The sequence below is a fragment of the Falco punctatus genome, assembly GCF_963210335.1.
Source record: "Falco punctatus genome assembly, chromosome: 1".
In the NCBI taxonomy this organism is placed as follows: domain Eukaryota; kingdom Metazoa; phylum Chordata; class Aves; order Falconiformes; family Falconidae; genus Falco; species Falco punctatus.
The window spans coordinates 4,121,147-4,143,814 of record NC_137580.1 but is presented as its reverse complement, the minus strand read 5'-3'; the positions used below and the strand labels follow the sequence as shown (position 1 = coordinate 4,143,814).

Genomic DNA, 22,668 nt, shown 5'->3' with positions numbered 1-22,668 from the left:
GGAATATCAGGATGTTCACGCAGAACAACGATCTTCACGGTATGGCCAGATTTGGCTTTCCAGCTGCTTTCAGGTCCTGCAGCAGCAACAAAACAAAACAGCCCCTCCACCACCACCACCATTCTCCTCTTCTTCAGCTGTTCAAGTATAAATTATCCTTGTCATTTCCTCTCGGTATGCGGCTTCCCAGGAAAGGGAAAAATCAGAGCAGCTATTGCCAAAATAGCACAATATTCTTACACAGGTGGATTTTTCAATAAAATGCCTATTATTTCCCTTGTGCTCGGGCATTAAAGAAAGAACAGTCACAAGACATTTTTAAAACATGAGAAACCAATCCTGACTAAAGAGATGTGTTTATTAGAGTCAGAGATAGGAAAGTGAGCGTATAACTGACAACCACAATCTTTGCTCAACCTTTGCAGCAGAAACTGGGGGGACAGGGCACAGGCTGAAAATGTTTTCAGTAATGCATAATAAACTCCTTTAAAGGAGGAAAAAAAGGGAGAAAACAAAGGTATCTGCCTACTCAACCTAAAATGAGCCTCAGAGGGAAAACGTGCCTTCATGATAAACTGGAATTTGCCATCATAGTAACAAAACGTTATGTCCAATCATCACAATAAGCAGGCAGCAGAACAACAAAGGAGGTTTCCAGGATTTTCTGCCCTCAGCCCCCTCCCCATCAGCATCTTTCCAAGTCTTCTTTCGGGCGTTTATGAAACGTCTAAATTCCAAGGCCATTAAGATGATTTCAGGATGGAGCAGCTTCCATTAAACAGTATTGAGGCTTTCCAAAATCACACCAGCACTCTGTTGAAGGCCAAGCCTCTTCCCGATGCCTGCCTTTCCCTGTGCCGTTTTTTGTTTTGTTTGCGCTCCCTCTTTCCCGTGCACAAACATGTTGGTGCAGTGTCCGTTATTTCCCTACAGCCTCCCTTGAAAGCAATCAACAAACGAGTACACATGCACATGTGTGTTCCCCCACATACGCAGGTCCGGTCTCCTACACCTCAAATGCAAATGTGTTTACAGTCATTTTCACCAAAGTGTTCTTTGCCTTTACAGAAACATGCAGCTGGAACCTGGAGAGCCTGTAACAAGGCAAGAGTATCTGCAATCACAGGTGACCCCTTTCCTTTCCAAAATGGAAAAGCACAAAAACCCGATGAGTTAACTAGTTAACTACATTTAAAGGGGAACGTGTGGGGCAGCTGTAAATATCCAACACATGCTGTTACACACAAAAGGAGCAAAGGGCTCCATGCTCTGTGCACCCAGTCATTTTTATCTGCCCTTCCACGACAGATGCAACCGTTTCTCTCATACATTTATTTCACTCAACTAATAGATTTTAAACACCATATTGCGAAGGCCCCGCTGTGAATCTTGCAGAGGTACAAAATGGTGGATGTATGCTTTTTTTTTTTTTTTTTTTTTTTGCATTATGCATAACAACTTAGGCTCCCAGTCGCAGGCTCCCCTCCGTACCCACCGCCACAGCCTTCCCGGGCAGACGCACATCCCGCACCAGCCTCCCAATAAAGCTCTCTCGCATAGACAAATTATGTTACAAACCTGATGTCATGTATCCCCGTGATGCCTGGGAAATAAAAGCTGGTGGGAAGTGTTTGTGCAGCCGGTAGTCCTTCTCGCTGCGGGACCTCATGCGGTCTGAGGCCCGGTCGGAGAAGTCGGAGCTAGGCCAGGCGCGCCGCAAGGTCGTACTCCGCGTCTTCTTCATCCTGAGGATGCCCGAGCCTAGTCCTCCCAGCGCAGCATGGGTCAGGCCTTGCGGCTCGCCGGGTGTGCGCTGCCGGGCATCAGCCTAGCGCGGGTACCGCCGGGGCGCAACCTGCGCGCATCCCGCCGCTCCCTCTTCTAGGGCGCCAGCCGCAGGTCCCTTCCTTTTTTTTTTTTTTTCCCCTCGAATGATCCAATTTTACACACGTCCCACAATGCATTACACTTCATTTGCAATCGGTCCGGCTTACAGCTCCCAGACTTGCGTGGAGGAAAGGCACGTTATGTGGCTTCTCGGGCAAAAAAAAAAAAACAAAAAAAAAACGAGGGGGGGGGAAGGGGGGTGGAGGGGGGGATGGGGATGAGAGATGTGCAGCGTGGGAGCTCGGGGGTCCCGAACAACGGCCCGATTCAGCCCGGCCGTGCTTAGCCAACTGTGAGCCGCCACACAAAAGGCCCAAACAAACGAGGAAAACCCCGCGGCCGCCGGCTGCGACCCCGACCGCGGCGCGCCCGGCGCTGGGGAGGCGGCGGCAGCTCCCGGCGCGGCGGGAGGAGCGGCGGGAGGAGGAGAGGGAGGAGGGCGAGGAGGCGGAGAGGAGCAGGAGGGAGGGCCCGCAGGCGCCTCTCCCGGCCGCGGGACCGGCGGAAGCAACCGCGACCCCCCCCCCCCGCCGCCACCGCCGCCGCCCCCCTCAGGCCCGCGGCGCCCGGGCGGCCGGCAGCGGCCCGCGGCCCCCGGCAGCGTCACGCCCCGCCATGGCCGACCCCGACCCCCGCCCGCCTGTCCCCGGGGCTGGACCGCCGCCGGCTCCGCGCTAGGGGCGGCCGGCGCGGGGGGCGAGGCCACCGGGGAGGCCACTAAACGCACCGCCCGCCCTCCGCCCCGCCGCTGCTGGAGCGCCGGCCGCCGCGCCGCCGCCCGGGCTCATGCTACTCCCGGCGCGGCCTGCGGGTCCCGCCGAGCCCCGCGCTCCCCCGTGCAGCGCCGGCCGGGGCTCGGGCCGGCTCGCAAGCACCCGCGCACAAAGCCCCGTGCACCGCGGGGGGCCCGGCCTCCTCCCGCACCCGCTCCCGCTCCGCCTCCTTCCCGTCCGTCCGTCCCGGCGGTGGCTCCTGCGGGGCCGGGGGAGGCGGGCGGAGCGCAGCGCCGGGCACCCCGCACCGCCGGGCTCCGGGCGCCGCCCGCGGCAGCCAATGGGGAGGGGGCAGCGGCGCGCGCGCCCCGAGCGGCGGGAAGCAGCGGAAGGGCATGGCGGGCAGGGCCCTCTCCCCTGGCCTCCGCGCCTTGGCCTCCTCTGGCATCGCTCCCGGCCCGGGCAACCTCGGGGAGAACGGATACAGCGGAGGGGAAGGCGCCGGGAGAGATCTGTGTCCCCGGGGCAGCCCCGCGTGGAGCCGGCAGGGCTCACCCACACATTCCCCCCTCAGCGATGTTGCCTGCCTTGTCCCCCCTCCACCGCTTCCCAGCCCTCCCTTGGAGGGCCTGGTCAGCCGCACCACCACGTTACAAAACCGCTGTGCCCCTCAAGGCGATCCAGGGTGGCCAGTCTGCCCGCCTTGCTGGTGGGAAGGGGCTCGCCCACGCTCTCAGCCTGGCAGCGTGTGTGCCTGCGCCCAGGGCGCCATCTTGAACTAGGCCAGGCCACCGGGCGAGCAGGGTTCTACCAGCTCCCGTTAACCAAAACGGAGCAAAGGGACACGGTTCTTCCTCCGTGAGACAGCTCTGAGCATGCTTGACATTGACGGTGCCAGTGTTAACCAGTGTCACATTTCTAAGAGCATGGAAAATTGGAGGACTTTAATTTTGTCAGTAATTGAAGATTTTCAGTAGTGGTGAAGCAGGAGAAGAATGACTATCCATGAACGAACTGAGCATCAAAGCCAGCAGACCTCGAGACATTATCCCTTTGCTGCCTCCCTCACTTAATCCTTTCAGTGCCCACCTCAGCTCGCCTGGCCGTACTACTGTGGGCAGAACACAGACCAAATAATCATCCAGGGTTTCATGTGCAGCCATCCCTTCCACATGAGTAGAAATTACGTGAATGAAACCCAGTAAGAACACTGAAAATTAAGCGCTATGGGGTCCTTTCTCATTCAGTCTCATCTCCTTCCAACTGTATGAAAAGCCATCAGGAATGACATGTTTCCATTGATACTTTGTATACTGGTAGCAACATGAAAAAGTAACATGAGCAAAAAAAATAGCCTAGAGCTCCTCTGATAAAAATATATTTTCCATCATGCAACTTACTCATCTAGAAATTTACTCCTCAACCTACGCCAAGCTTATAATAGAGCATGTTTTCACCCTCAGACCAGAAAAACCGTACGGAGAACTTCTAGAATCGTTCAGCTTTTCTCATCAAAGGCTGAGGTTGAGATAGATTGGTTAGCGCTACCTAGCTAAGTCAAATGTGAAAATCCTACCCTTTTTATCAGATGTAAAAGCAAATAAAATTCTAGCCAGGAGCGTAAGCTCTCATTCTACTCTCTGAAAGCTGAATGAACAATCGCTGTGCATTTCCAGCTTTCAAGAAGTGGTTGAATATAGCTGGCCAGATAACTTCAACCTACGGCTGAACTAAGCTCAACCTTTCTCCTAGTCTAGACACAGCCCTAGATATCAATCTGTTCCATTAAAAAAGACATGAGACAAGAGACAAATAGGAATAAGCAATGAGGAGGAAAAATGAGGTCAAGCAGTAGAAAGACAGAACAAAGCAAGGGGGGGACGGGGGGGACAACAAACAAGACCACAGTGATCCTTACGCTGGCTTTCTGCATAATTGTTTCCAACTAAAAATATCTGAGTCTACTTTCAGAGCTATTCTACCAAGTATCAAATCAAAAACTAGGGGACAGCTCTGCAACTGGAAGATAAAGCACACATATCCCAATTCTTTCTGAGCAATTTGCTGTGCACTAATGAATCAGTGAGGGTGCACAGAAGTCTTTCAAGTAGTTTTAATTGATTTGATTTCTACACTTGCAGGAATTGTCATGAAAGTAATACAGTACATACAACTAACACATGGTATCTTCTACTTATTCGCCTGTAGGAATCAGACTGGGTCGTAGTTTTGGGCACAAATAATAGGAAGCATTTTCATTGTGTGATAATTTTAAGCAAATAGTAATTTGCTCCTACAACTATGAAAAGTTATTTTCATATTAAAATGGGGGGAGGAGGGAATGAGAGGAATAAGCAATCCATCTACTAAGGTCAACTTTCCCTTCCCAAATGTGGGGAATATATTTACTATTATATATTATATATAATATATTAATATATATATATAGTGTGTATATATATATATTTCCAAAAAATTGGAAAAATACCAATTTTTATCATTTGGTATTTAAATGTGGGGAGATTCATTTAAAAGCAACTTTGGCGGCCTCCTCTCAGTACTGAGGTCAGCTAGAATTCCTTGTATTCAGTCTCCCCACAGTTCTCTTGTTCGGTTTCAGCTTAAAGTTTTCTGACATAGTATCTGAAAGAGTTCTTCTCTTTGAAGTGAGGAATTCAGAGCAAGTTTACTCCTGCTCTTGCATTGTTTGAAGTCGAGTGTTGTTACTGGGGTGAATCAAATATATAATTAAAAACCAAGTTTAAGTTTTGGTTGTTTTCTTTGGAAAAAGAGCTAGAACAGTGAGTGTAATTGATGTTTTTGCTTCGGTGGCCAAACTGAAATAAAATAATTTTCTTCATGTGAACTGAAAGCTACAATTTGAGGGCTTTAAAAAAAACCCCACAAATTCACAACATTTTATCCCTGGATATTTTAATTTTTTTATTATTATTATTATTATTAATAAAAGAAAACAAATGTCTGGATTCATACGGCTATGTTAGAGCAGGGTGGGGAAAGAAGAGTTTCCAGCTACAAATGGCTGTCCTGCTTAGTGAATAACAGTACAATACCCTTATAAGCACAGTCTGAAATAAATAAAAATATGCTGTTTAATCTGACAATTCCAACAGGAGTGGGGAGGACCAATTTTCTTTGGCTGAAACCACTAGGAAGTTCTGTTTTAATTTACAAATATTTTCGCTTACCTGTTACACACTGGTAAAGTTTTGCCTAACTGCAAAAAGAAATATGCAAACAGTCAGACAGAGCTTGCCAGGAATAAGGAAAAATACTTCTTCCAAGCAGGAATGGAATTGATGGGACTCTAATCACTTGCTATTGATGATGAAGAGGAAAGGGAGATGGTTTCAATACCTTTTACCTTTTATTTATTCACCCCCAGCTTTTTGTTTGTTTGTTTTACTAAAGGAAAGCATTGATTTCAGAAGCTTTTTTGCTGAGAATTGGATAAGGCATTTATTTTTATCATTTGGTATTTAAAGTTCAACAGGTACCATCTCTTTCTGGAACTACTAGAGGGAGACATGAGGCTTGGATGGATATACCATAGAGATGTTTGAGAAAAAAGCCTGAACTAAACCAAAAATAGGCATCCTGCCTCCCTCTTAACCTAAAAATTTCTTATAAGGAATTGGCAACATAATAGTAGCCATTTCAAAGGCGCTGATTTAACATTATGCATTTCAAAAAAGCAGCTTAGGTACCTCTAAGACATTACAAAGGATTCTTATGTGTTCAAGCTTTCAGTCACAACCCTGCTTCAGTCCAAATTCATAGGGAGCCTGAAGGCTTTTGGAGAAGCAATTAAAAATCTTAGCTTCTGAAAACCTTCTGTGTTATCTATCAAAAAGTGAGAGAACAAATATTACTAAGGGTATCTATTGCATTTGATCTTCATACACACTCACTTATTAGTTGCTAAGCAGGTCTGTTCCCATTTTATAGATGGAAAATGGCAAAAAGTACATAACTGGCCCAGAAGAGTATAGGAAATTGAAACAAATACAATGTTAAAAGTCAAGGGTCCCAGCTTCCATTTCATAGACTTATTTTTCCTCAATTGGAAAATAATAATTACATAGCAGAGTACAATATGGTGAATTGTATGTGTATATATTTTTTTTTTCTCTGCATGTGTGTGTGCTTATGCACGTGTGCATATATGGTAATTGCTCTCATGTAATGTGGTATTTCAGGTTTCAGTTGGGGCTACTTCTTTTTTCCTCCCCCCCGACAAACAAGTTTCCATAGGGGAGAGCAGCAGGCTACAGTAGCCGAGTGGACTGGTGTTACCGCCTCCGCTTGACTGGCCTGCATGAGGTTTACAAACAAAATAAGCATGTAAGTCAAATACTAAAATAAAAAGGGGAAAATAATAGGACACGCAAGGAGGAAAGCAATCCCCCTCTTCGCTTAGACAAGCTACACATCTAAAATCATTGTCTCTCAAACTATGCATTCAAAGCCTGGGTTCTCTCCTGCACTGGCACTACCTTGCCTGTTGCACATTGCCAACTGGCTGCCTTGCAGGGAGGAAATTAAAAGGGCTTCACTTTATTACTGTCAGCTGAGCTGGTGTCTGACAAGCACGCAGCACCACCAGAAGAACAGCACAAAGCCTTGTGGCTTTACTCTCTGCAGGTCTATGGTAAGGGTCCTTTCCCAGTCCCCAGCTTAAGAAACGAAGACTACAAATAGTGTTGGTACTAGTGGGACACAGGGGAGACTTTGTCCTTACAAAGGTCACAGTTTCCGGCAGCCAGGTAAAATAAGGAGCATTTTGTCATTTGTCAACAAGGGCATTTTGTGGCCTATGAAAACAAAACCATCAAATTCTGTAACTTTTTAAAAGGTGGAGATAGGATGCTGCAAGATGCCGGGAAGGAAATGGAGGGCCTATGAAAGTGGGAGAGGAAGAACAAAAAGGAATAAATAGAAAATATAGGGGGGAAAGCCTGTAGTACAAGTAGTTGAAAAGCAGTAAAGCAAAGGAGGGGTAAGAAAGTTGAGTGTAGGAAGGGGTGGAAAAAATGTAACTAAGAATTTGGGGAAAACCACCAAACTCTGGTATAACATCACAGGCCTTGGCAATAGATGGTTTTGTTAGATCTACAGCCCTGCATAATAGCCTTCCTTTGAAAACACTTTACCTGCATTTCTAATACTAATAAATCCACGAGGGGAGAAAATTGCCCACTGCATAAACTCACCACTTTCATGTGTGGATTCTTGTGTGTCTGTATTAACAAGTCTGCAGAACTCAGACTCTAAAAGAGATGGTTTTGTGCAATCCCTTACAGGTTAAGGAGGTCTGGCAAAAGGCTGCAACTGTCCTTGGCTGGCGGAAGCAGCAGTTTTCCCTCCCAGGTATTTGTAATCAATATACTGGCGAGAACAAACCAGAAAACTCATGATGCAGCACATCCTCTTTCACCTTAGACTTCTGACACACACTATTGATTTGTTGTCTCTCGCTAGTACTTGTTGTTACTCAAATATGCAAGAGAAGCCAAGTACTTGTAATCTATGATTGTGGTCCAGGTCACAAAATAAAGCAGCCTGTCTTGATGGATCCAGCAAAGGCAGGCATGGATGGCCTTCCAAAGGAAGGAAGAGATGGCAAGGGGAAAGTTGGGCTTTCTCCGACAACCCTCTCTCCTTGGAGAGACCATTTGGGAAACTCCACCAAAATAAGAAAGAAAAAATCCCAAGGGCAAAAGTGTAAGTGAAAAAAACTCCAAATATAAAAAAAAAGGAAAGTGTTTCAGAGCTTATCACAAGCAAGTCTTCAGTCTAACTCTAACTCCAGAACGCTATCAAGTTGTGTTATACTATGGTAGTAACCCTGACTTAATTACAGCACCTCTTAAACCAGTTTCGGATCATATTTCTCTCACTGTTGTGCTCTGGGAATGCGTGATGACAGGAATGCAGTACTGCTGCTGCACACATGCTGTAGCTCACTGATTCATTTTTCTGTGTGCTGGTTTATGCGCTGTGGTATTTATTTTAACTTGCATGACTTTTAAGAAAAACCTGTCTCTGTTATGAGAAGAAAAGCTGCCCTGTTTTGTTTTCATGCCAGACTTGATTGCATTTGTGTTTCCTCTGTGCGAAAGACAATTGATGCAGAAGGGTTTAAATCTGGGTACCCAAGACTACCTGAAAATATACCAGTGTACCAAAAGGAGCACAGGCTGTAGGACACAGCCTTTGCTGTGATGCACGCTTTTCCTCTCCTATTATCACTGGCTCAAAGCTGATTAGTTAAAACGGATGGAAGCTCAGCTTGTAACTCCTCGGTGTACAAAACTAACTGGAGAGGCAGGCAAGCCGTGAATCCTGCACCGATTTTCCCACAGTCAAGTATTTATTAAACCTCTCCATATAATAGAATTCAAAACCTTGGAGAAGTGGAGTTACAGCAACTCAGTGCTTTCACTGGCTGCTCTTCCAAAGGATATAGGAGTGAAAGATGTGCCAAAAATGTTGGCCTCAGCTTTCTTGTTTTCCACTGGTGTCACATATCATTAGTACCCTGGTATTTAAGTAACGTACTGATATATGGGGGCCAGCTGGACTGTGAGTTAGAAAGACAGCCTATCCTTCTGCTTTGGGAGTTGAAAAAAATAGAGAGCAAGAAGCAAGTAGGCAACGCAGATCCCACCAGCAGTAAAAGCCATTACAGATTATGTTTTTAAAGACTAATTCACATGTCTCTGTGTCTCTTCCCGTTCCTCGACAGAGCCTGTGTTTCTGCTTTATGCTCGTGTAACACCTCACAAGATTGTGAAGATGGCACCAAGCACCAGCCAGCCTTGGGCTCTGGTGAAGCTCCTGGCTGCCACAGTAACACAAACAACAAGCAGATTCTGCATGTCAGGTAGGTACCGTTTAAGGAAAAATCCATTGAGAAAGAAAAGAAAGCCCTTGGCTACAGCAAGTAGGCACTGTTTTGCATGTTGCATGGCTATTATTTATCAGGATATTAGTTTTAAACTCTAAATTCTTGTCTAGAAGAATTACTTGCCATACATAAAACTAAACAAAGCACCGCAGGCATGCTTGCAAAAGGGACAACGAACATATTTGATGGGCAGTCCTAAAAACCGAAGCAGCATACCAAGGGAACTAAATCCCTGCAGCTGCTGTAACTCCACAGAGCATTTGCTGAACAGCCCAGTACTAAGTTGCCTCTCAAAATTCTTGCTTATACAGCTGGGCAATATAGTGAATATATTTTATAGATGAATATATATAGCATGTATAACAGGCAGAGATCTTAAAAACCTTAGAAAAGTTGGGAGGCCTGAAAATAGGCTACTCCACCCTTTGTAAACAACCTCTTGTCATGAATTTACTTCCATATGTGCAATGGAGCTCTGCCTATATTAAATAAGCCTTCAAAATAGTGGTTTAGCACTGGAAATATATGGTTCCCACCCATCAGTTTGAAAAGAATGCAAGCAAGAGACAAACCCAAGAGTGAAAAAGCACTGATTCATCACCTGACAGAAAAGTAATTCAATTACTTCTTGGATATTTTATTAAAGTCTTGGATTCAGAAGCTGTCTCACTGGCATATACTAGTATTTGGGCAGGAAAAACTCTAGAGAGGAGTCATAAACACAGATAGAAACTAGGTGACTCAACACATGCCTGACCCAAAGGCTTCTGGAAAACCAATGCAAAACTACCAGCCTGCATGTTCTCTGGACCAGACTGCAGTGTTGCAGTCAGTTTGTTCCCATGAAAGTGGTACTCTTTAGGCACCGGTTTTCGGTGGGACCCTGGAGCTTCTCTGGTCTCTTCTGATGCTGCATTAGTGCCTGTCGGACTGGGACAGCCACCCTGCCTATTTCTGGTTACCACAGTTTGTTGCCACCCTCTGCTTGGCTTTTGAAGCTTTGACATTACCCACCTGTGTTCACCCAGAGACAATTTCCCATTGCCCTGTTCAGATGCAGGTTTATGCAGGCACCACTTGCACTTGCCTCTCTGTAGAAGCTGTTCTGAGCACTTCTCCTGAGTGCAGAGATTTTTGTATTCTAGTAGAGGAATAAGAAAAAAACATTTTATAGCACTGGGTCTTGAACTTCTCTCATCACCTTGTAAACAAGTTAAATTCTTCAGCAGGGGACTAGTCCAACAAAATAATTGTTGTCTTACTAAGTGACACCCTGCATAACAGTGCAACCTAGTAAAGCAAACATATTAACCACAGGGAGCTCTACCACTTTTTTCTATATATCCTTCTATATTACTGGCTGGGTGTTCGTTGCTTTGTTATTAATTTGTTTTTAAATACAAAGAGGGACTTAAATCCAGCAGAGCGCTGTTACCTCCCAGATTTTCTGAAGGTCAGTGCAAGATCTTTAAATCCTCTGTGGAGCTAAGCAGAAGGGAGCAGCACCCAAAGATTCACATTAGCAAAATGTTTCTAACATAACAAGTGTCACACTGGATATAAGAGCAGTCGCTGGTGTGAATTTTTCAACCTATAACTTTCCTACCAGAGTCAAGGCTGAGAACAAGTGAAACATGTAGATGTTATGAAGAAAACCATCCCTTATTGTAAAGGAATATCATTGCAATAGCCCAATTGAAATAGTGAAATTAAGTAAACAAAAATAAAATTAGAAAAATAAAGAAAAATAATATCTCTCTAGTCCTGAAAAGCATACTCCTGACTTTCACCACGAAAGTGTACTTACATCCTTTAAAGCAGATGGCACTGGCACAGGATAAGGTTTCTTTCAAAATGCTTTTTATATTATAAGGCATTTTTTAAGGCACAGAAAACCATTTATACTTAATATTTCTGGAAATCTAAAAAGATCTTTTTCAAGAGAAGCAAACATCTTAAGTGAGACGATTTACATGAAAGTGAAAATTCCCAGCATTAGAATTCTATTTGAAAGAATCATGTACAAAATGAAGAGCTAGAAAGTCTTTTGTCTTCATTAAAACTGATCACTATTGAGCTGAACTCAATACCTACACAAGCCAACTGTAGTAAATCTTATTAGCTATGGTGCTCATCTCAGAAACTCTTGCAAGGAGTCACCATGTTCCCATACATAAAAATTCCAAGTGCTCTTTACCCCCAGCTATTCCAGGAATCAACAAATACTCAGGACAGACATTTCTTGGTTCTAACAGAAAGTAAAAGAAAATCCGTATACAAGTGCTCAGTGACTTGCCTTTGTTCTTTTTCTTGATGGGGGAGATGTTTGGTAACCTTTCCATCTCTCAGACAGTGTAAGGTAGATGAGACAATCTGCCTTCAAAACTGGCAGATTTCAGATTTGTCAGAGCATGATGCTAGTGCCAAATTGTTTTTGTCTTCCTTCCTCTCCAAAGATGGATCTTACTATTATCCCTGCTGATGGAACCACGACAAAATAAACACAGACATCCAGACATCCAGGTCTGAAACAATGATAGACTATCTGAGAAGGCATTTAAGTGCCCTCAGTTGTCCAAGGAGTAAAAAGTTATAAAAACAGGTACTTCTTTTTATTGCCCACATCCCCATGTCATTGCTGTGGTACATAAGAAAACACAAACCCTACAGGTTTCTACCCACCACATAGTAATTACTGAAATAACAAAGAAATGGAAAAAAGTATTTCCAAAGCCTGATGCTATTACTGAGCTGCCAATGAAAAAACTCTCACTAACACCCCTTAAGTCTGTCCTCCTGCACTCCTAATCTGAACACAAAAGGCTGGGTTTAAACACCCCCCCCCCACCCCCACCCCGAGATTAAAACCGCCTGCAGTTTTCAGCTTCAGGCCAGCAATGACAATACTTTAAATCCTTGGCTACAAGCTTCATGAAGACACAGCCTACAGACAGTCCCCCCAAAGTTCTTTGAAATGTTAAATACAAAGCAGGAGGAGGTCATAAAGGAAATAATATTCCTTATAAAAGGAATGGATATCATATGCAGGCTTTTCAAATACATTTCTCTGTTGCTTTGCTTTCAGCCACCATATTCTCAATTCTGCTTTGTCTGAAGCTTTTGAAATAAAATTCGGGAATAAAATGAAACACACAAATTAGTGCTGTAAACAGCTGCCAATATTTGTTACCTTTTAGCTCTCATAAATCTCTCTGATGTATATTGTATTCTACTTCTTATCTGGAGAGACTAATTATTTACTTAATAAATGGTCCTACAGCAATTATCAAAAACCCAGCCACTTAAAAGTAACATATAGGTTTTATTGCATAATCTCCTGTAGCATCTGCCCAATTGTTTCAGTAGAAGCCAGTGCGGTTCCCTGCTGCACTGGAAATCCAGCTATCTTTCTGCCAAGAGCCCCCCAGTGCACACAAAAGGAACAAGGATTGAGACCTGTTTTATCCCCTCTTATCCCATAAATGAACAAGCCTTTTCTCCACTGCAATTTTTTTCAACAAATACAGGTAATTACACAGGAGGATGGGATTTTCAAGGTAGGTTAAAAAAAAAAAAAAACAAGGAGGGGGGGAAAAATCAGATTAGCATACCAGCTTTGCCAAGAAGTACTGTCAGCTTAAACTATGAGCAAGTTGATTGCAGGGTAGGGGAGCAGGCAAACACAACGGTGCCCTGCCACTGACATAGGCGCCAACTGGAAGTGATGAGCTTTGTGGTTCAAAACTGTTGGTAGGTGGTCAAGTTTTCCTGTCCATTTGCATTCCCCTGGAGGCAAACAGGGTGGTAGGAGTTTTATTTTTGGCCCCTGCCCCACCCGAAACACTCAATGCCTCTCCTTCCTCATTTGCATATCTTATACTCAACAAAAAATGAGTATTACACTCATTTTGAAGACCTTGTGTTTGGTTTGCTCACCTTGTAAGGTCTTGTGAGCCCAGTCTATACCAGCTTCTGGCTAGATGCTACCCCAGACACCCATAGAAACATCCCTGTCCAGATTCACAGATTGTGTAGTTGAGGAGGAACATAACCGGTTGCCACAGTGATGTCCCCAGTCTGAAAAACCTTTGGACTTCAGTCTCATGAAAGGTACCAAGAGTTAAAACCCCCTTTAATTAGATGAAGTGGTTAATGGAAGCAAGCGCTCCAGCCAGCAGCAAATGTGTGGTTTAAATCACTGGTGATCCTGGAGAACTGGGCTACTGCAGTTTGAAGGTATTCAAGCTGTTTAATATAATATTTGCAAATTAGTGCAGCCCAGCCCACAGAAACTGCCACTGCTGTGACTACGTGCATGTTTGATAAGCTGTTGTCCTCTTTTTCTAGATATAAGCGTATTATTGGGGTACCTTCACAGGAGGGAAAGCTTGTTCACAGAAATATTCCAGCTACAGAAAAGGACTGAAAGGTTATAGCAAGCTGAGGAACATCACATGCTTTTGGCAAGGTGAGATGGAGGAGGATGAAAGGCAAAGGAGGGTAAGCAGAAGAGTTATTGTTCCTTGATTAAACAAGCACAGAAACTATGATTACAGATCACAGACATCTTTTATAACATGCCAAACTAGCACACAGAAGAACATGCCTCGAAAATTCGGTCGCACAGGCAGTATTGGCTCTCCATGGTTTGAAAGAAGACGGGGGTCTTCTGAAATAAAGGCCCTGCCCCAACACGCTGGCTTTAGGCCAGTGACGTGGTACAGAGCCTTTGAAGTACGCTGGAGAACAGGCACTGCCAGACATAGCCCCGGCAGACAAAAATGCTCCTCATATTCAGTCCTCGCTCTTCATGGCAGGGAATCAACGGAAGGATACGCAGTGATCTCTGCCAGTCTGTTGGACTCCTTACCCCTCTAAAACAAGCAAGAACAAACTCCGGGTAGTTGTAACCTGCACCTAGGCTTCAGCAAAGTGCGCAGCTAAGAAAGTGTCCCTAGAGGAACCCTGGTAGGTAGGTAGGTTTTTGTTAGAGGAGATCAGATCCACAGGATTTCCTAGGAGTCAGAAGCAATGATTCATGGACACAGTTCAGACTTGCCTTGACTCACGCTGCTTGCAACAGCAACCACAGTCAGCTTCGTTTGTCCAAGAGAAAAAAAAAACAACCTCAGTATGGAACAAAACTAGTGGTAGTCTCTGTCCTCAGCTAAAGTAACCAACCACCCATTAATTGCAAAAGAATGTTAATGACTCAATATTAATTTTTTAACAAAATCACATATTTCTGATGGGTAAGACTTCTTGTAAACTTTAATGAGACATATACCGCTAACATTATAAAAGTGTGATATTTTTTTCATAACTGTATGCTGTCAACAACTCATTTAAATATTTTATTCTACTTCTTCTTTCAATGTAACCAGTCAGAGAAGTTTCCAAGACATTTTACTTTTTCCTTATTTAAAGAAAAAAAAAACAAACCAAACAAGAACACCGATCTCTGGGCACATGACTACAGTAACACAGATTACCCTTTTAGCCAATTGAGATGTTGAGTAGGCCACTTCAAAAGTGGTAAGATTGTAATTCAGAGAACAGGTTCCTATTTAACTGCACCACTTCAGAAAACTGCGTTCTCCCTGATTGCTACGCCTTGAAAATCAGTGCTAAGCTTGGTGATTTCAGAACAAACAGACACGGCTAGAAACACAAATTTCACCATATCCATCTTCTAATAACAATATTCCACCACCCCTGCAACAATTAGGTAAGAAACTCAAACCTTCTAACTCATAAAATAATGTTTAAGAAAAGAGACCTGAGCTTACCAGCTGTAGGAAAATTCAGTGGTCAAAACCAAGAACAAATTCAGAAAACGTTCAGACTATCTTTGGCCTCTCAAAGAAAAAAAAGGTGACAATACGCATCCCTAATGAAAAGAACTGCACGAGTCCTTTCCAAAACAGGCTGCATAGCTTTGAACTCTGTTACAGAGATGTATGCAGCAATGTGAATACAAACTACTGCAGGTACTACAAGCAGGAACATCTCCCAAGTGATGGAGGCAAGTTATCGGGTACTGAATGCTCCGAAAGAAACTTACACTTGCCCATGTTTGAACCTATACCTGCAAGAGCTAGGGTTCACATTCACTGAAAAGGGTAATTACTGGGTTTAGATTAAAAATAAGTAACACCAGTAACAAAACAGTTATTCTGACAAACTGGATAAATCATGTTCATAATTCATGCATGAGTTCACGTTTGCTTGACTTTTTTGGAAGCCAAATTTTTCTTGGGTATCATGATTTTCATGGTCAGAAACAAAACATAATCACCCATCATTCCCAGGGATGAATGTGACAACTGAATTATCTGAAAATGGCAAGCTGAAGCTCTCTGTGATACATTTTTTTATCTGAAAAGCAGGCAAGGAAAACAATGTCGCAGAGAGAAGCAGATGGCCAATGAGTTATCACTCTTGGTCTGATGACTTATGTGGGCTAAACTTGTTTATTTACTCACATATTTGCAAAAAAGAAACTTTGCTTATGTTAGTGGCTGCTGTATTTTATTTTTTATATCTTATATACACAGTACATGTCACTACCTACACAGAACATCAAGGTATATACCCTCAAATTACCATGTGTTCTCCCACAACGACAGAAGTCACAGCTGATCCTTCCCAGGGCCAGTGAGTTAAGTGTCTGGTATGTCCAACATCGCAGCTCAAGAAAGGGTTAAAAGGGGATCACAGAGTCACAGCTGCCCTGCTTACTGGCTTGGAGACAGAACAGAAGTAACTCAGGTTCTCCAGGGCAGGGAAGTGAGCCTTTCATTACTGGCTAGATCCTTTACACGTCCAGGAACTGCTACCTCTGCGCGTTCACTACCCCCTGCTGATGCAGCTCCCTGTGCTAACCCTGCATGGCGCATGATGAAACCACTGTCACATGGTCCTGAAGCAACAGGCACTATTTGTGTGTCAGCGAGCCCCGTCATATGAACCATCCTTGAAAATACAGATTTCTTCTTAGATCATCTCACCCCCTCTTTGGGATTGTTCTTGTTATCTTCTGGGCACAGAAAAATAATGCAGCCTTTCCAAGCACATGAAATCCAATTATGAATAAATGCAGCGTTGGGAAAAGAATTAAAATATTTTAGATGACAAATCAGTTGTTGAAAATCAGGAAAGAAAGGTCAGTGTATGACCATTTAACCCCCTGAAAATCACCAGAAAGTATTTTCTGTCTGCAGTTACAGTAATGCTGCTGGCCTCAGCTGTGGTTAACAACCAGCCTTTCCATTGTAAAGGCTGCTGGTAACCACCTCCTGGCCCACATTTTCTGGGCAAAGAGCTTTTACGTTATTTTCTCACCAGCAAAACTTTCACTATGTTCTTGTACTGCAACTAAACAAGTAAAGGATTAAAAGCAGTCAGTATAATTTTACACACTGGCAAGAGTCCTGAAAGTAGAGCAAGGCGTTTTTCAGTAGATTCTTTGGATTACCAGGACATAAATGTGATGCAGGGTGTGCTTATCGGCACCCTCACGGACTGGTATGTGCTGAAAAGATCCACGCAGGATGGCTGCATGGATCAGCCAGTTACAGATCGGTTCCTCTTCACATTTTCACATCCGTAGGTATCTTACCTATGGGGATGGGCAGGAGAGCCTCTCTGAACAAACTACTGAGCTCCAAACAAGTTCCTCTTGCAGTAAGTACCCCTGCAGTCCTGGGGCCTTCAGCAGGACCATGGTATGGCAGAGCTCACCGCAGCAGTCCAGAGACTGAAGCCCAAAAGAAGTGGGTACGGTGCGGAAAAGCCAGGCTCCGAGCAGGAGCGCTCACATCTGACCCATCAACATCTGGTGCAAGACAGCCTGGCGCTGTATCTGGTGCAGCAGCTGAGCCTTTGTGCCAGTGTAGAGAAGTCTACCCCCATCCCTCCACCCACTCTGTGGTGTAGGAAGTGTTACACAGACAGACTCATGAACACCATCTGCTCAACTGTAGCATTTGACTCCCTTCCTCTGGCACATAATAGTTTGAGATGGTCTAAGTGCACTAATACAATCCTACATTTTCCATTTCTGCAAGTTGTGAAGAACAAAGTCAAAACGAATTTTTCATCTCCCACAACATTGCTCTGAGTTTTCTAACTGGCTCTGCTTGCACTGCTTCTTTAAAAAAGAGAAAAAAAAAAAGAAATCCTGTGGTAGCATGAAGTTTAACTAGAAGAAACTCTTATTTCAATAAAAATTAACAGGCATAAGTATGCACAATACCGACATCTGTACAGGAGCATAAAGTCTACAGAGGAAACAACTTTTTTTTTCCTGTGGCATCTTTATTCATTCTACCATGAAGAAAGAACACTGAATTTCATACCCTAATGCAAATACAATGAAAACTTCTGTCCAGACCATCTTTCTAAATATGTGAAATCACTAGCCATTTTTTTCTTATTCACACCCACATTTTAAAATTAAAAAAAAATATAAATACTTTTGCAAGTACTCGGGTTGTCATTTCAGTGGATTTATTAATCACACACAACAGTGTAGTGTGGTCTATTAATTATAGAATACATTACTTACAGCATTTCTGTAGCTTGGAATACAAGTAACTGCAATAGCCTCCCAGCACTCTGGGAGATACGACAGCTAGTTAGACAGACGCACGCAGTACAGAACGTACAGAACTCTCTGTTTTTAAAAGCTGTCCAGTGATTTTGCTTGCCTCATCTTTCATCGTGAAAAGGATGATGTTTTTAAATTCATTTTTTGCAGAAGTCCATAGTCCCAACAACTGCATTTGCAGTCGCTTGGCTCTCACTGAGCTTCAGCAAACCAGGAAAAAAGAAGGAGAAAATCAGTTCCCAGCAGGCTCCAACTGAGAGTCCCAACAGGGGACACCCCAGCGCGCTCACTGCTCGCTCTCCAGAGCATCCCAGGGACCTCGCCCAGCACCACACAGGGAGCAGAGTTAGAAACAGCACTCGCATCTCCTAGTGCCAACCCTGCATCTTAGCAAGAGATGAAAAAGGTGCTCTTCCTGCACATATTATCTGTGGGCTATATGTCCACATATTATCTGTGGGCTATATGTCAGCCTCCCCTAAACTGACAAGCATCGATAGAAGGACAGGGTAGCTTCTGAGACACACAGATAGAAACGATCCCAATCTTTCATTCATCTTTAATGCTAAACTATCTGTACAATGTGCCCTGAAAAAAAAAAAAAACAATTTAAAGGATTTTATTTTTTTGCTCAGCTTTATGCTAAAACAGTTCTGTTTGACATGGGGATGAACTGCACGGGGAAAAAAAGGAACACGCTTAACAGCAGCAGTGATTTAAGGCAGGAAGAAGAATGAAGACTGCTCACAGGGCTCATTATCACACCAAAACCTTTCACCTGTGAGAGGAAGCCCCACCAGCCCCAGGCTCACGCTGCGGATCGACTTACATCTGAAAACTGGTTCTGCCCCAGCTCAGCCCAGTTCCCAGCAGGCATGCCTGCCTGCCTCCAGATCATCCCACCCGCCCCATCACTGGCACTTTCTGCTCAGAGCTAGAAAGAAGGGGAAAGCAGAAGGATTTGAAAAATACCGATGCTTATCTGAAACTGTATAAGCAAGTAAGCAAAAGGGCCAACTCCAAGCAAGGGGGTTGTTCCTGAGTCTCGTAAGATGCAGCGGTTGCCAACCTAAGAAAAATATGAAGCTGTTAAATGAAGTGCAAAAGGATGACACAGTTCAACACTTACTGAGTATTTGCGTGTGGACAGGACTGGCTTGTTTGGGATGATTAAAGCAATGCAGATCAAACCTTGGAGCGTGTACTTCTGAGCACACTCCCAAGCCTGGGCAGGCCAGCCGGCCACAGCAAAACCCAGCCAAGGGAAAAGCTGTTGCTCCAAAGGCTGGCAAAAATACGTCATGCACCACCCACCAGAAACCAGTGCCTGCTTGCTCCGGGCAGCCACAGCATCTTGGTACCCCTTGGTGTGTACACACCCTGCTCTGCGCCCAGCTCTCCCTGGCAGATGCAGGGAAGACAAGCCCTGCTCAAGCAGGGGAACATCCCACCAGCAGGCTGGTGCACCTCATCTTCTTGCACAAAGCCCTGCACGAGCCGCAGCTGCGAGGAGATGGGCTCCTGCTGCTCAGTAAAACCCATCGGTGCAGGGTTAGGACGATTACGCTGCGACTACAAAGACTCCCTTCAAAGACGTCAAGCCATGCCTTTGATGCCGGCGATACTCTGCTGGATGGAGATGCAGCAAGTGCGGGAAGTGCAGCTGTAATTCCCTGCTGGGACTGGCTGCCTTTCTGCTGGACTTACTACTGTGGCCACGGGACTCCTGCAATGAACGCACATTAATTTAGTCCAGAATTCTATGTTTTGGTCATTTGAATGGCAGATAGCATTTGTAACCTGCTCAAATACCTTGACTCTCAGGATAAGTCATTAAGGAAAGCAACCATTCAAGTTACTATTCTAACATCCTGCAAATTGGAGTTCTATTAGTGGAACCGACAGAATATGTATGGGAGGTCAGGGGGAGGAAATATTAATATTGCAGTTATCCAGTTTGTATCATTTTAGTAAGCTATTCAACAAAAAAATACAAGAAGGTAGCATTTGAAAACATTTAGAGAAACACTATCTTACCTGAGGCTGGAAAGCCATCTGAATAGATACAGCAGAAATCTTCCACGGGTGTGGGTTTATAACAATGATTTATATTATGATAGCCAAGCAATGAATGCAGTTTGTTAGGCACCTGAAACTGCTTTACATTTATGATTCATTTGCACAAGAACTGCTTTCAACAGCTTCATTTTTTTTTTAAATTTGAATTGCAAGACTATTAAAACAGAAGAAAGGCCCCAGCAATCCCCAATACATACCTAGCCCAATATTTACCTTCCTAAAGAGGCCAGCAGTCCACAGCCAGGGAAGAACAAGGTGGCATTCATACCTCTTCCTAATAATCTCTGTGTCTCCCCCCATTTTCAGCTCAAGGGATTTGCTGTGCCTGCTGTGATTCCTCTGTCAGGCAGTGCTCGTGAGACGCCTCTGCCCAAGGTTTGCTCAGTCTCCCTGTCAGCCTACATAAAGTTCTTGCATCTACAACATTGTCCAGCCAGAAGTCCTGCAGGTGACTCCCTCTGGCGCAAAGAATTACTTCTTCTTCCTTTTGAACCCAGCCCCCTTAACTTTTATTTCCCAAAAAACATTCTTTAGTCCATGACAAGCAGTACCCGGGCAAGCAACAACTTTAAAGTGTATCACATGATGCATTACGGCTACAAGCTGAAGCATCATGTCATTGCATCCTATGATTATGTTGCCTTTATGTACTAGCACAGATTTAGACACTATTGACCTCGCCTGATTTGATGGGGTAGTGGCTACTGGGAACTTCAGTTTTATTTTTTGAGAGTAGCGTTGCTGTCAATACAGAAAGAATTCAGCAGTGGCATTGTTGAATACTGTAATTTATAACCAAGGTTGCATGCACAAACATACCTGGCAAAGGCTGACCACAATATGCTCTTTCTTCAGAGAAGAAACAGTTAACCTTTTCATCTCTCACCGTGAAGAATTTTTTCATCCCTGATGTGTTGTGTTTAAAATACAATGAACTCTTGGCTTACTTTAATTTATTTTTGAACCAGGCAAGTTGAATGTACTCAAGAGATGGTACTGATATAAACTACTTTTTAGTGTAGGGTTATGAAACTTGTGATGAACCATCCCACACACACTTTTTATATCAGACAGCTTCCAGAATTATTTTTATGTTGAAAAGTGGCTATGGCATTGTGCAAAATTTCCTGCCTGTAGAAATCATCACAATACTTCAGTCTCCAATCTTGCAGTGGTTGCTCCAGGTTGGTAAATTCTTTAAACTCTAACCCTGTTTTTCTAGGAGTTCAACTGCACCATCATTGCAGGACAAGGGATCTGTCCAGGTCTTCCCCAGTGTCATCACGATTGTGCCTGGAAACTTATGAGGAGTCATAGTGACAGGGATGACTGCAGATGAACTAAGAAAATTAGTATAATATTTGATTTTATTTTTTTTCCCCAAAAACATGTAAAACTGCTGGCAGACTCCCTTGGATGGGCCATCTCTCTAGGTTTTATGAAGACACAATGGAAAGAAACTGACAAAGGCACACAACAGTGTACTAGACGGTAACTGAGACACACAAGAAGTATTCTTAAGGCTGCTCTCTGGGTAATGAAGAAAAAAAAAAATGCAGAATTTTGCTGTACTATAAAGCTAAGGACCACGCAGTGCCCTCTGCTGCATACAGAGGTAATAGGCAAAGCACCACGGAACAATGACATCACTTGATATTAAACACCACGGTACGTTGTATGTATGACAAATATTTATTTCCTTAATTACGCTTGTTTTCTAAAAATACTAATAAATTATGCAAACATCTTCAGTACCAGCTTAGAGCAGCTGTTTTTTACACTCTCTCTTCCCATCTAGTATCCTGCATTCTGTCTGCGAGCAAGCTGTCAACTCGCCTCCCACATCTACATAGTGGGAAATTCATGCTGAGTGTGAGCCGAGATGCTGGGCGGCTGGGTGGGGGGCACGCACAGCACCCTCAGCATGAGATTTAATCACGAGATGCTCATGACGACTAAACAGCTCAGCGGGACATGTCTACACACTGCCCTCACTGCTCCTCCTAAACTCAAGTGAGCTGGAAGGGCCTGTCTCTCCCTACCCTCAGCTAAAAGAAACAAAACAAAGACAAACAAACATAAGGGAAGGCCAAACCTCTGATGTAATTTTCAACTTCCAAATAAATGTGCATTAACAGTCTATAAAAGGTCCTTCACGCACAACATGAAAGAGGTAAACAGAGGCTGGAGGAACCGCGAGCCTGAAGAGGATTTATTGATTGTCAGACGGAACCGAGGAGGTCTCCTAATGTGGAGTACAAATATTTAATCTGATTCTGAAATCTTATCTGCTGCCTTTAAGAAGATTAAGAAGACATTCTCTTGCGGCAGACTGTGAATTCTGATCCATTTCATAAACTAGGAATATTTTCCAGAAGCAAAGCTTGTGCATTTTAACTAGTTTATTAGCATTCTACTCAAAATCAAACTCAGAAAAGCTGATCAAG

At 44.0% G+C, this 22,668-nt stretch overlaps 1 protein-coding gene across 2 annotated transcripts in view; it reads right to left on the bottom strand.

The window, feature by feature from the left end:
• The window catches only part of STOX2 (storkhead box 2), a 93,952-nt gene extending 75,373 nt beyond the window's left edge, over nucleotides 1–18,579 (bottom strand). Inside the window, exon 1 of one of the 2 annotated variants that reach the window (XM_080375272.1) lies at nucleotides 1,579–18,579. In XM_080375272.1, the coding sequence (XP_080231398.1) occupies nucleotides 1,579–1,744 (166 nt within the window). In that variant the 5' untranslated portion in view covers nucleotides 1,745–18,579. The remainder of the gene's footprint in view (nucleotides 1–1,578) is intronic. The other variant, XM_080375278.1, reaches the window with a different exon arrangement.
• Nucleotides 18,580–22,668: the final 4,089 nt, after the last annotated feature.